General features: G+C 38.1%; 1 protein-coding gene across 1 annotated transcript; it reads right to left on the reverse strand.

Moving 5' to 3' along the window:
* Positions 1-61: 61 nt before the first annotated feature.
* Positions 62-10330, reverse strand: tnnt2b (troponin T type 2b (cardiac)). Its single transcript, XM_037786943.1, has 13 exons — positions 10201-10330; positions 10028-10073; positions 9905-9912; positions 6775-6795; positions 6589-6607; positions 6422-6485; positions 6200-6316; positions 6000-6077; positions 5676-5777; positions 4888-4997; positions 4708-4798; positions 3931-3971; positions 62-519 (listed from the first exon to the last, which is right to left on the reverse strand). The coding sequence occupies exons 2-13, from the start codon at positions 10054-10056 to the stop codon at positions 480-482; spliced, it is 720 nt and encodes a 239-aa protein (XP_037642871.1). The 5' UTR covers positions 10057-10073; positions 10201-10330; the 3' UTR covers positions 62-479.
* Between the last annotated feature and the right edge of the window lie 3595 nt (positions 10331-13925).

Below are 13925 nucleotides of genomic sequence, written 5' to 3' on the forward strand. Positions count from 1 at the left end.
GTGCTCATCTTAAAGTTCCCACAAGTGAAGGAACCAAAGACTTAAGAAACAGAGGACACCATTTCTGGTTTGTTAAACAAAGATTTTCTTTTAATTCCTTGCAAACACAAAATCGTACACATAAGAACCAATTTAGTAGTCTCAAATTCACTTTTAGTACTCTAAAGATGACAGATTTAATGGTAGGACATAGAATTACATGGAAAACCTTGTCACAATGGCATCCTTTCAGACAGTAAAGTCATTTTAATGGGTTACACACCTCCTGTTTAATAAACACAAGATGCAACACATTGGTTTACTACTACTACATTCCTGCAGGTGAACTCAAATGCACTTTGATTCACAGATACCATATTTACGAGCATTTGTAATTTTGTTCTCACATGTTCAAGTATTTGGAAAACATTATTATGCGGTTTATGTTACTCTCTATAAATGTCAGGTGTTGGCAGTTTCCTTCATGTTGACGTCAGATGTTACTTCCTCAGGCCACGCTTGCTTCTTCCACCCTTTGAACTGAGAATAAAGTAAAAGTCAGCTGAGTTAATACAGTATTCCCTTCCATGAGAAATGCACTTGTGTTGAACCCTATAAGTTGAGCTGTGTTTCTCACCGATCTTTAGATTCCAGATATTTTATTTGTTCTTCTGATGCAAATAAGTCACTCGCTCTAGCTGCATTTGAAATTTAAATTATTTTAGGGAAATTCTCGTTGGAGAAAGGAAACTTCAGACGTCAGCTCACCATAGTGTGGGACCTCAAACAACCCTTCTCTAAACAGTCTTAACCTTTGGATTTATTGTCATTAAAGGTGCTAAATGCGAGATTGGGAGCATTTCTATTGCCTCTGTACAGCTCTTAACATGGCGGCGGCCGAGCCAGCGGTTCGTAGCCAAAGATGCTCTATAACAAAGATTACGCATTTCAAGCTCCGCCAATGGTTTGAATTGGTGTACACTTCCTGTCTCCTAAATGGGCGCGGTCATTGCGTGATCACCTCCCCGCCACCCCCATCTCCCCCTCCTTGTTTGGAAGTGTTGTGAACGTCGCGTGGATGGATGAAAGCAGATTGGATTATATTTGCATAATGTATTTATATTTTCTTTTGCTATAACAGATATTTACACAGCTACCAGTCATATTTAGCATTACGAAAATGAGTTAGCTAGACGTTAGCTACGGCATTAGCAAACACTGCCAGATCTCGCAAGAGTGTGTTGCTGAGACAGAGAGGTCTCAAAAAAAGAGAATTTTCTCCTGATCTATCGGTCTGAAAATTGTAAATTTGGTGTCAGAATGTTCGGAAGATATGTGGCTTGTTAAAAATGGGTCAAATATTATACTCTGTTGATTATGGGGCGAAAGAATCGGTCATAATCTGTGTTCCCGTTCACTTCTCCCATTAGAATAAATAGACATGCCGCTAGTCTCCTAAAAGGGCGGGGCAGTGGCGAAACCCAAGTGACACAGATACAGGAAACGGACTCTCAGTGCACCGTCTCCTTTCTGAAATGTCTCTGTCGTAGCTAGCAGCGCTAACAGCGCTAACAGTGAAAACTACGGCACTGAATATCGTATAGAGCACCTTTAACCTTTAACCTTTAATTTTTTTTTTAACAATCTGTAGGTCAATTTAAAGTCTGGTCCCTTTGCAGCTCATTCATCTCTCTACAGCAGTGGACCCGCATCTTTTACCACAAAGTAATATCTAAATTGTTGTGACCCCTCATGACATGAGAAGTTCAGCTCAAGAGTGATTTTCCTTTCTCAGATGACAATTTTCATTTTAGTGACACGAAGAGGTGAATTTATACAGAATGTCAAAAAGAAAATAGAAAAGATTTGAGAAAAATCATTCTCAAACATCATTTTGTGTTTTTTGTCATTTTATACCCAAATAATCATCTTGTGACTTCTTCCAGGGGTCCCGACCCCCAGGTTGGGAACCACTGCTCTACAGAAAGCTGCTGCTGGCCTCAGATTCGGCACTGAAAGCTTTTCATAGCTGTCGGCTGTTGTAAGGGATTTGCTACCAAATAGTTGATCGCTATCTTTATCTGCTGTTGCTACCGAGGTACCCAACCTCTGCAGCTTTCCTATGAATACATATGTTCATACATTTTTAGGTGAAACTGTAACAAATAAGGTTTTTTCATAGTTTGACGATATACAATTTCTGCAAATGGATAATAGCTGTTTTACCTGAAAATAAAAAAAAAAATCAAGGCTCTATTTCAAAGAGATACTTGTTTGAAATGATCGGTGACAGTATTATTGTATCACTGGTTTGCAAAGTCAATGTCTCATTCTGCAGGAAAACCAATATAAGATTGTTAAAGTTTTGTTAGAGTCCTCAATGCAGCCTACATGAGATCAGGAGGAGGGATCCAAATGATTTGGATGGCAGCAGGACCCGGTCACCGTTTTATTGTGAGCTACATTAACACAGATGGTATCACATAGCAGTTATAAGATCTCTCAGCTGTTGTACCTCCATTACAAGCTCATCTCTCCTTCGAGACTTAGTGCCTATATGTTGTTCAGATAACCCGGCTTGCCCTTTGTTAAAGCACCTCTCAAGTGCACATCCCTTTTTGTTTTCCCGGTCCTGTTTGGCCACTCAGGAAACTTTAGTCCTGCTCTCCGAAGGCTGACACAAACAGCTGCAACCGACGCCGCTTCAAACAAATGGAGATCAGTGTAGCGAGAGAAGCAGAGGGGAAGTTGAAATAGGAGTAGGTGGAAACTTGATGAGGTCACGAGGTGAACATTTGCATCAGGGCAGACTTATGAGTCTCAGCAGGGAATTATTGATCATTGCTTACTTGAATGTTGCCCTTTTGATTCTACTTTAGGATTTTGCATTTTATATTTCTACCCGTCTTGACTCTGTTTTAAAGATAAATATTAGATGTCAGATTTCTATGTTATGAAAAGAGGCAGTGGTAGAGGAAGTAGCGTACTCAGATATTTCACTAAAGTATAATTAACAATACCACAGTGTAGAAATACTATGAAACAACTAAAAGTCATGCATTTTAAATTTTACTTAAAAGTACATAAGTAGTCAAATCAAAATATACTTTAAGTACCAAAAGTAAAAAGTACTCATTATGTGGAATGGTCCATTTCAGACAACACAGTCTCACGGCAGTTTGTGATGTATTCACAAAATTTAATCTATTTGATTTGTGTACATAGACACAAATTTACCTTTTTTTTCGTGAAACACTCAGCACTACTTTCAACAACGTATTTTTCGTGTAAATTTCCACTCCAGTCTTTTCAAAATAAAACTACTTAGTTAGGTTTAGGAAAAGATCAACTTGGGTAGGTTTAGGCAACAAAACTACTTTGATTTAGGAACAGATCGCAGTTTGGGTTAAAATAACACCGTAAGTGGTGTAACTTAAGTATGGAAGTCATGTGACAAATAAATCAACTTTGACTTGGGGTTTCACACGGGACACAAACACCTGTCTCCTGGGCAAAAATCTTGTGTTATTTTATCCGCACTTCCACACGGACCTCCTCCCTATGCGGTACTCACCTCTTTTTATACTTCCCGGTTCACAATTAGGTGGATTACATACGAATTGATTTTGTGCTGACCATCACGAAAAAAATTGAAATTCGTGTTGATGTACTCAAATTAATACATTATCTTGTGACTATTTCACGAACTGCTGTGTGACTGGGCTGTTTCAGAATAGGCTAATGTTTATTATATCACAGGATTATAGTTACTGTTGCATAAATGTGTTCATTATAATATTACAGCTGGTAAATGTGGGGCTAATTGTAATTTATTTATTTGTCTTAAGCTTAGTTACTTTCCACCACAGAAAATCATGCAGCACATGTGTCAGAAGGCAAAATCATCATATGTGCACTGTGATGTGAGCATTCATAACACAATAGACTTACACTTTCTGATGATCACTGACCCGGTTTCTCAGCACGGTGATCTGTGGAAATGATGTTTTATAAATGTATTGATAATTATAGTCTACTGAAGACAAAATGCAGCAAATATTTGGCCAAACCTGTTTTACCATTTCAAAAAAAGATTATGTCTTGTAAATAACATTTATCTTGTAAATGTGTCTGAAAATAGGCAACAGCATGTGTAGGCCTAAAATGTGCTGTTACTGCACTCAGGCTTGGTTAAAGCTAGCTGGTGAGATAGTCACAGCCAGCGTTAGCTGAAGCTAAAGTCATCTACTTGTTCCAACCTTTCAGCCACTGACTCTAGTTAATTCAACAAAATGATGTGGTGACGCTAGGCCTACATTTAAACCACATATTTAAATGTGTTAAATTATACTATACTATATGCCTACTAGTCAAATATTAATATATATATATAGGCTACACTCAAACTTAGCTATTTCTTCTCTTTACTCTTTCTATAATTACCTTTTCTCTGCTTTAGGGCATTGTATGACTATTGTATATTGATAATTACTCGCCGCTTTTTATAGGCCCACTTTGTCTGCTACTTTGTGATCTTTGGCAGTTCCGCTTATGAAAACTGAGAAACTGCCAGGCCTAGTCAGGTATTGTGTTTGTCATGTAAGTAGATGTTTACATAGATCTTTCTGTCATGGTCCGTTAATATTTTGGCCTGTGTCCCAGAATCAAAAGACCGTTTGGTGATGTTAGGCCACTCATGATGACACGGCGTAGCCTACGATATCTTACCTCATACTTTTGCTTAGTGTGCGTATACTGAAGTTCAAATTTCTCGGCCTCCAGCTGGCGCATCCGGTCCCACAGTTCCTTGGCTTTTTCCCTGCATCAGCACAGACAAGAAAGTGATCGATCATGGGGAGTATTTGGAATGAACTGAGAGAAGTTTTTGCCGTAGTGTTTTTATTTTACCTGAGTTTGTCCTCTTTCATATGATCAACAGTTAACTCTTCGCGTCGTTCAGTTAGGATCTGCTTCTTCTTTTCTCTTTCCGTTTGTTTTTTGGCACCAGGCTGCGTCTGCTGTTCAGGAAGAGGGCACATGGGGTGAAGTTGGCTTACATACAGTTTATAGCCCACAGCAGCCCAGCCCGTTCGCATGAAAAGGCATGTAAATGCTACAATAATGCACAAGGCGTTTAGTGTGCAATAAGTACACCTCTCTTGATTTCCGCATGTCATTTGTACGCCATATATCCTGTGTTGACTGCAATGTAAACACATCCATGTATAAATGCTACGGTAAGAGTTAGTGACGTATAAAAAGCCAGAGAGACTATTTTTGGTGGATGGGCCCAACAAACACACAACTTTTAAGCACAGACCTGTGTTTGAAACCATCATTTACCGGTGTTTTGTTTTGTAAAAACACGTGACAATTTTCTTCTGTTTTTTATTGACTTTTGTGACGTGTTTTCTGTAGTTGGGTTACATTGTTTCCGCATTTATTTTACTTAGTTTACATGCTTATTTTAAGCCTAACCATGACGTCTAACTAACTGCGGACGTTTGTGTGCCGTGCAAATGAGAAGCGGGTTACAAATGACATGCGGAAAGGCTAAAATGCATGCTCATGACATGCAGAATTTCCGTGTAATGTTGCAGTATTTATACGCCTTCCCATGAGACCGGGTTGCGTAGCCTATGTTTGTATGCCTCTATCCAGTCTGTGACATTTTTAAAGGTATAGTAAATCTTTACGTTGTATCCAATGAAACTGAAGTTGGACAGAATCATCTTCTTCCTTGCTCCCTCGTCTGCTTTCTTCTTCGCCTCCTCCCCTTCTTTTCTCGCTTTCTCTTCCTGGTGGAAAATATTATGGCACCTTTAATCAATTCATCGGCAGTATTTTGATCAGTGACATTGTCTGAACTTGGTTAAATTGAATGTAAGTGTAATTAAAACATTGTCTTTAAAAGCCAGTTTTTATAATGTTTCTGTGGCTGACAGTTTCCTAGACACCTGACAGGGTCTAGGAAGCTTGTCTATATGATCTATAAATGTTATTTGTCTTCGTATACGTACATTTAGTTTGTTCTGCCGTTCTTTTTCTCTCTCAGCCCTGATCTTCATCTGGTCTGATCTCTCTGACCTGCGTGTCTCCTGAAGTAGGAAAGAAAATATATTTTACCGACCAAAACAAATTCCTGCAAACTCAAAATGTGACTAAAAGACAACACAAAACATGTGATATATTGCAGTAGAAGAGTGAGATATGAACATACAATGCGATCAGTGAGGCTAAGAAGCTCTTCTTCCTCCTTCTTACGCTTCTCAAAGTGAGCGTCAATCAGGGTGTGGAGCTCAGTCATGTCCTTCTCCATTCGCTTTCGATGAATGTCCTGAAATTATAGCGAGAAGTCGAAATGTGAGCTTATCCAACGATCTGCCTACTAAAAAAAGACAGCTTGCAGGTGTAACTTTGATCAGTCCTGAGATGAACTCACATCAAAGTCCACTTTCTCTCCTTCTGGGATTTTAGGAGGTGCCAAGCCGGGCACAAAACCAGGCCTGAGGAGGAAGAGGATGGAAAAAATCATTTCATCTTAATACGTCTCTCACAGAGAATTGTGTTTCAATTTAAGTTACATGAATATATTTTAACTGCTCTTACTTTGTCTTGGGCTTTGCATCTTTTGTGTAATCATAAAAAAGAAACAGCAAAGTAAAATCTTGAGTTTGTGAGGCAACTTATTAAAAAAAAGAAACACTTGCATGCATGAAGAAAAACCCACAGAACAGCATTTTTACTCTGCTGCACACACGTCGCCTTTGTACTTTCTAAATATACCATTCATACCTCCATTTTCCTCTGAGGCATCTGTTGAAAGATGACAAGGTCAGGTCATAGTAAACAGTGAGTGAAGATGACGAGATCAACAGTGAGTGAAGATGACAAGGTGCAGATTTCACACTGACATGTAGATAATTGTGACTGATGAACTGGGTCAAAGATCATTCTCAGTAAAACTTTAAAAAGTATAAATGGCTGTAAAAAATGTGTTTTAATTTTGATTTAAGTAATTATTGACAGCAAATATCTCATCAAAGTTTTGATTTTACTCTGATATAAAAATGAGAATAAAGCTTTAATTCTTAACACTCTTATATAATCTAATATAATATATTTTTCCCCAAAGCTTTTCTGGTTTAGCAGGTCGTAACACTAATAAATCAGTGTTATTGTTGATTGACACACGCTGCACTCCTGCTGGCCTATAGTTTAAATGGACCGGTCAATAATAATGGAGTTGAAACAATCTCAATCACGTAGCATTCGCCTGAGGCAACATAGCTGACCCTCTCCTGTCAGTGCTGCTGACGGACTTAGCCAGACAGGAATGCAGGTGTGTTTTCTCTCTGAGAGATTGGAGCTGCTTTAGATTACCATCACAGATAACTCACTCATGTGTCCCTACCCACGTAGACAGAGTCAGCTTGTCCATATGCAAATAACATAAGAAAGAGAAAGGCAATACTTCTGTGTCTGCATTATTTCGAATTTATATTTAGGTGTTAAATTTATTATAAACCACACTGTACAACTCAAAATGGAAATTTCAACATTTTCAGCAGGTATAGGCATACAGGTACATTGATGGTACAGAACGATAGTATCACATTATATTATATATTATATTAATATATGATCATTGTCCAGTAAAAACCCCGTATCTCCTGGTAATTTGGAGTGTGAAGTGCAAGTATGAAGCTAAATTAACAATTAAAATGCATTGTCATGATGTTTTTCTCAGCTCATGAACAGCTTTTGGAGGTTTTGGAGAAACATGCTTTTCTTGGAGAGTATCAAATTTTTTTTGTACATGTACACTAATACTGTCATTAGACTACGTGCATGGTCGACAACAGAGTGTTAAGAATAAACTACAGTCATATCTACAGTATTTAGCTGGCATGCAAAGAGATATTAGCATAAGCAATACTACCTTCTACCTCCTCCTCCTCCTCCTCCTCCTCTACTACCTCCTCCACCACCTCTTCCTCCTCCTCCTCCTCCTCCTCTGCTACCTCTTCCTCCTCCTCCTCCTCCTCTTCTGTGCAAAGCAAGCATGTAGAGTTAGCAAGCAAACAATGTGAAAATCTCATACAGCATATAAATCAACATATTTATCTGTGTGTATTTTTGACAGTGCCTTCAAAACCAAGTCAATCTTTTGATAAAGAAAACATGCTATTTAATTTTTCTTATTCTACAAACTGCCATTTCATTTGAATCTTTAATCAGGGTATGTTTTATCCACTGATTCCCTAAATATGCAGTTATTGGCAATGGAGGATATGTAGCTTCTTTTAAATATTCCTATGAATGAATATTCAGATGGATACTTTTGAATTACCACCTTAATTCCAATTTTATACAATTTGGATATCAATGAAGTAGGCAGGTCTGGTTCAAGGCATAGGCCATATAGGCAGTCGCTTATGGTGCCACCTTCTGGGGACGCTAGTCGTCCTCTAAAAAAATTAAATGTTGCCTATAGGGCACCAAAACAGCTAGAGCCGGCCCTGGAAGTAGGGGAATTGTTTTTGCCATTTGGCCACCAGCTTTCCCACAGTTGCATTTAGCTTTTTCACTGCTTGCAAAGTGCTGTGTTTTTTGTTCCGAACATTTCTCTCCTCATTGGGTCTCTGTGGGGAAAAAGGGACCCCAGGCCTTTATTCAGAGTCCCTTTAGGTAACTCAACCTCTTTCCATTGCAAAGAAGGTAAGCCAACCTGCATTTAGAGGACCTTTAGCAGGCATAAAAATGAAAGTGGGCATTGTGCTTGTGCCGCTGTCTTCCCCAAGGTCCCCTATTGAGAACCTAAGCTGACCTACATTGCTCTCTAACAGCGACTCTACTCCACATAGAGGGGGGACAGGTGCCGCTTAGTTTCGTGGACAGCCGGGCTGTACAGTGGCCCGCATGGACAGCGTCACAAAGGAGACAGAAATAGAGCTATGACGCTTTATCTCTTTGATGGCGACCCATTGCACCATTTCAATTGAAAGGACAGATCCACTGGGATGTTTATTCATGGTGGACTCTCTCCAGCCTCGGACTGAGAGGACTGACTGAGAGGACAAAGGTCAATCTGGCAGAAGAGCAGCTGCTTCTACAGTTGCACCAAAAATACAGTATGCTGTATGGTGAAGCCAGTAGCTTAGCAGATGCATTGTGTTAAGTAACTATGATTGCGAGGCTCAAGTGTGTAAAGCAGGTAACAAAGTAGCAGATAAGAATACAACCTGCCTCATTTAGAGGCAAACATTGTTTTCATAGATATTGTTGGTATTAAAGGTCTTATTGATAACAATTTTATGTAGACCAATATTTTAAAAAATAACTAATACATCCACAGAGCTTTTAGAAAGGTGCTGAATAATTTTAAAATTGTTGGCGTGTGCAAAATGTTTTGTTTATCTCTGTGGAAGATCTGACATTTGGATTGGTTTCCACTTCTAAGAAGAATTGTGAGCCAATAGTATAACAACGTTGGTATCACATGGTATCTCTGTGTCGTCAGTTAGTGTGGAAAAAGTGGATAAATAGCAGAGATTTGAGGCAAGGGCCCAGCAGCCACTTGTTGTGAAGTAAATGCAATGGAACGGGGGAGGGAAATGTGACATCTAGTGGCTGAATGAAATCAATGTTATCAATAGCACCTTTAAAGTACGTACCAACGATATCTTCGGTCTTATAGGTAAAGAGCAGAGGTCAGCTACGGCAATATACTTCACAAGTATATTAAACTGATATACATGCAGCATAATAATCACAATATTCATGCATTGTTTTTCTCGTGAAGCAGCTGTGTAGCATCCAGACAGTCTTACTGACAACAAGCAGGTGTCTGAATCTGCAGCCTGTTAACTACACCTCATATACAAACTACGAAGACTCATCTTGAACTGACAAACTCACTTACCTTGTCCCCTGAAAGAAAAAGAAAAAAAACACCAAATTATTTTTGTTACAATAGATTCCACCTGTGCTGGCATCAGTTTGTTACCATCACTTTCTTATCTACCGAAATGATCCGTTTACTCACTCGTTTGTTGCATCTTCTGTGTCTGACATGGTTTAGGATGCAGCACCTGCACAAGTAAGTCCAATTCAAAGTGAGTGATACTGCACCAACAACAGCCTGAGGTGATATAATAAAGCCAAAATTGAACCCATTTACTGTTTAAAAACACATATAAGAAGAGCACACAGACTTACCCAGATAGTGTGATGTGTGATTCAGACTGGGGCTCAATGGGGAGTCGTATACTCTGCCCCTCTCTGTGGGACATAAGCTTTTAAACCCAGAAGTGGATCACATGGCGGCAGGCTACCCATGTCTACAATGGGTGGGCACATACCTGCAAACAGATGGCACATGGCCTTAACTAGAATGGGAAAACACGCATTCTCCATGGACTTGCATTGTCTATTTTTACACGGCAAAACGTAGACCGAACAGCGCAGGATTATTGCTCTCAAAAGGTTTCAGTAACTCGGGTCTGGCAGTCAAGAGGAAGGTTAGATATAATCCCTGTAAACCTCCTCTTGTGTGCAGACGAATACACAAAGAGACGGCTCAAGCTCCTCTGATTTACAAGAAAAGAAACACACTATTTGCTTGTTATAAGTCTGCGTATACCATATCTATTACAGCATTATAAAACAGCAGTAATTTATTACCTAAACAGGATGTGTTATACAATCATATCGTTGAGCATTGTTCCCATAGCAGGTTGCCAAAATGAGTGAGTAAAATAGAACTCTCCTGCGCCTCGCCTTTAATCTCTGCCCTTACATGCAATAACGTGCTATCAACAACACCCTTCATGACCATGCCAAGTCTTTTGATACTCCCAATGTTTGCTGTCAATGTTGTATCTGACCCCACAGTCGGGGTTATGACTCATCACACGTGTGTCCCGTGAGACAAAATGTAACTCTGGTTGAGTGGAGTTCCCACCCCTCCACCTCAGCTCCAGCTTTGTTTACACATTGTTTGATGCTTTTAAGTTCAAGTCTCAAGTCAAGACTCAACTCTTGTCAAAGCAAGTCCCGTCTAAGTCTCAAGTCCTTGGGGGCTAATAAAAGTCAAATCTTCAAAAGCAAAATGCTTCAGGTCTCTGAAGGCTGCCACGTAAAATAGTAGAAAAAGTATTTGAACATTTTCCATTCAAAAGTATATGTTATTAGTGTTTTTACACAACAGAGTCAATTCAATAGCCCTAACACAGAAAGGAAATGTTTTAGCCGTGTAGATATTTACTTTTTCGGATTTAGTCACACCAAACGAGACTTGACTCAAGTCTAAACGCTGCAGTTGGTAAATTTGAGGAAATATGATATCCTGACAGTGAGACACGAGACAGAAAATTTATGAAAAAATCACGTTCCTCTGTGTCCTCCGGTGTCCTCGGGTGCCCTCGGCTCTGATTGGTTGTTTTCTTCAGGCGTGATGAACTCTTGCAAATACCATCAAGAGCACTAGGAGGAGCATGATTTGTTTCACAGATTATCTGTCTCATGCGCTAATGTCAGGATATAGTGACTGATTTATAAAGATATTTGTTTATGATATTTGCTCAGAGTTACCAACTGCAGCTTTCAACAATAAATGTTCCTTTAAGGGATTCAAGTTTTTCAAGTAAAGTCCTCAGAAATGTGTAATACATGTGCATGTATTATATCCCTAAATCCTCAATTTTGTTTAATACTAGACTAGACCGCATGATAGAATATGTACACTATTGGCAGCAATGCATTGCTATGCACTGGAGATCTACAGCAGGGTACTGTATTACCAACTCCCTCATAGTGGTGGGTTGAGCTCTCTAATTATTTGACACTTAATTGTAACACCAAAGGGAAGCCCCAGGAAACATATACAAATTTGTAATTTTTATATGAATTTGTATTTTCAGAAACATTTAGAAACTTTTCTTTTCTTTCATTTGTATTTGTATTTTATTATTTGTATAATTACATTTATTTGTATTCTTATCTTTTTTTCCGTCTGTTTTTACTGCTTGTTTTTTTAATTATTTATTTTATAATACAGTCTTAAAAGCGGCTCTTAAATCTGATGTATTATTATAATAATAATAATAATAATAATAATAATAATTATTATTATTATTATTATTATTATTAATATTATTATTATTATTTTGAAGAAAGAACTAAAGCAGAGATCTGAATCTTGATATACAGACTTTATAGTGATAATAATTATTATTGTTGTAAAGTTGTGTATGTGAGTTCAGTATGTTAGTTTTTCTGTAATGTGTGCTTTTGTTTGAATAATATAATGTAATCTCCTAATGATGCAACAGAGTGTACCTGAAGGCATCAGGTAAGTACTAGTTGTATATGTTATTGTCTATAATTAGGACCATTTATAAGCTATAAGTCTGACTTAAGTGTGAAGTCTACAGCCTTGTTTGGAGATAAATATTGTCTGAGCTAAACTTTAGATTTGTGCATTTATATATGAGCATAAATAGGAAGTCATGCATGTGTTGCACAGTAAAACTATTTCTGCGTTGCCTCTGGTGGATTCTCCTCAAATAAATGAACTATTGTTTTGTTCAGTGGTTGTTTACATATAACAGACAGAAATATTTGTTTGCCATAAAACCTGATGTGTCGGAAAACACAAATGGTCAACTGATCTATTTTTCTCTGTATTTAAACATGTTTGTAATGCATGTTAGACTGACTGACATACTTATACAGAACAGATTATTCAAATCAGTGAGCTCACAGCACATGAACATAAAAATACTCCACACAAAAGTCATTCATAAGCAGCATTGATATGTGGTGCAGATATTCTGCTTTACGTAATGATAGATTTCCAGTCCCTTAATCAAACATCCTAGTGAAAGAAGTTACTTGACAAATGTTGAGTGGGGTGCAACAAACTCAAAAGCGTTGGGAAGTCAGACAATCACAGTGCTGAGCTCCAACTACTTTCTTTGATTTAATAAAACTTTCTCCTCCTGATTGTATTGTTGCTAACCCCACCCTTCTGGCACCGGACTCGACTAAAGCAAACAAGAGAAAGCACTTACAGCTGCAGTAATACTGGTTAACCCTGACATGGCACCAATCCTGACAGGGATCTTCAGCTCAAACATGTCTCAGTATTGTTAAGAGGTGTTAATGATCTCGTCCTTACAGGAAACACTGCATGTAGCTAGACACAAACGACACTTTAATTCATGCTTTTATCTGAAGTTATCTGAAACCTGCTGGTTGGAAAATCTGTCATTGTCCCAGTAAACTGACAGTGAGCTGATACTGACACCTTGTGGCAGTAATGACAACTGGAGAAGATGAAACACATCTGCCTGCACTTTCTTACTTATCTGTAGGTCATCTTTGTGTATTATTATTATTATCCGTAACAGATTCACAAGTATCAAAATAATCAGAATAAGACTTATTAATAATATAGTAGCCTACAAGAGGAACCCAAAACTCACCTCAAATATTAGAGATTATAACTGAAACAACGACAGAAATTGTCAATATCTTTTTTCTAACTTTGTAGCTTAATTGTTTGAGTCATTTTTCAAGCAACCATGAAAAACAATTGCTGGTTCCAGCTTCTCGAATGTGAGTATATTTTTTTATCATTGTACATTAAATATTTTGGGGTTTGGGACTTTTGAGAGGACAAAACGAGCACATTGAAGACTTCACATAGACTATTTTATTTATTTTTTTACATTTCAAAGACTGATTAATCGATTATTTGAAAAAATAATCAGCAGATTAATTATTTTTATAGGTATTAACAGGATTTATTTGTGCATCTACGAAAGATTGTATCGTATGAGAACGTTTTTGTTGTAATTTAAACATTTCATCGAGCCTATCATAAATATAAACATGAATACTGTATAGTGTAGAAGGTTAGACCCAGGATTATAAATACT

Source organism: Sebastes umbrosus, chromosome 1, assembly GCF_015220745.1.
Source record: "Sebastes umbrosus isolate fSebUmb1 chromosome 1, fSebUmb1.pri, whole genome shotgun sequence".
In the NCBI taxonomy this organism is placed as follows: domain Eukaryota; kingdom Metazoa; phylum Chordata; class Actinopteri; order Perciformes; family Sebastidae; genus Sebastes; species Sebastes umbrosus.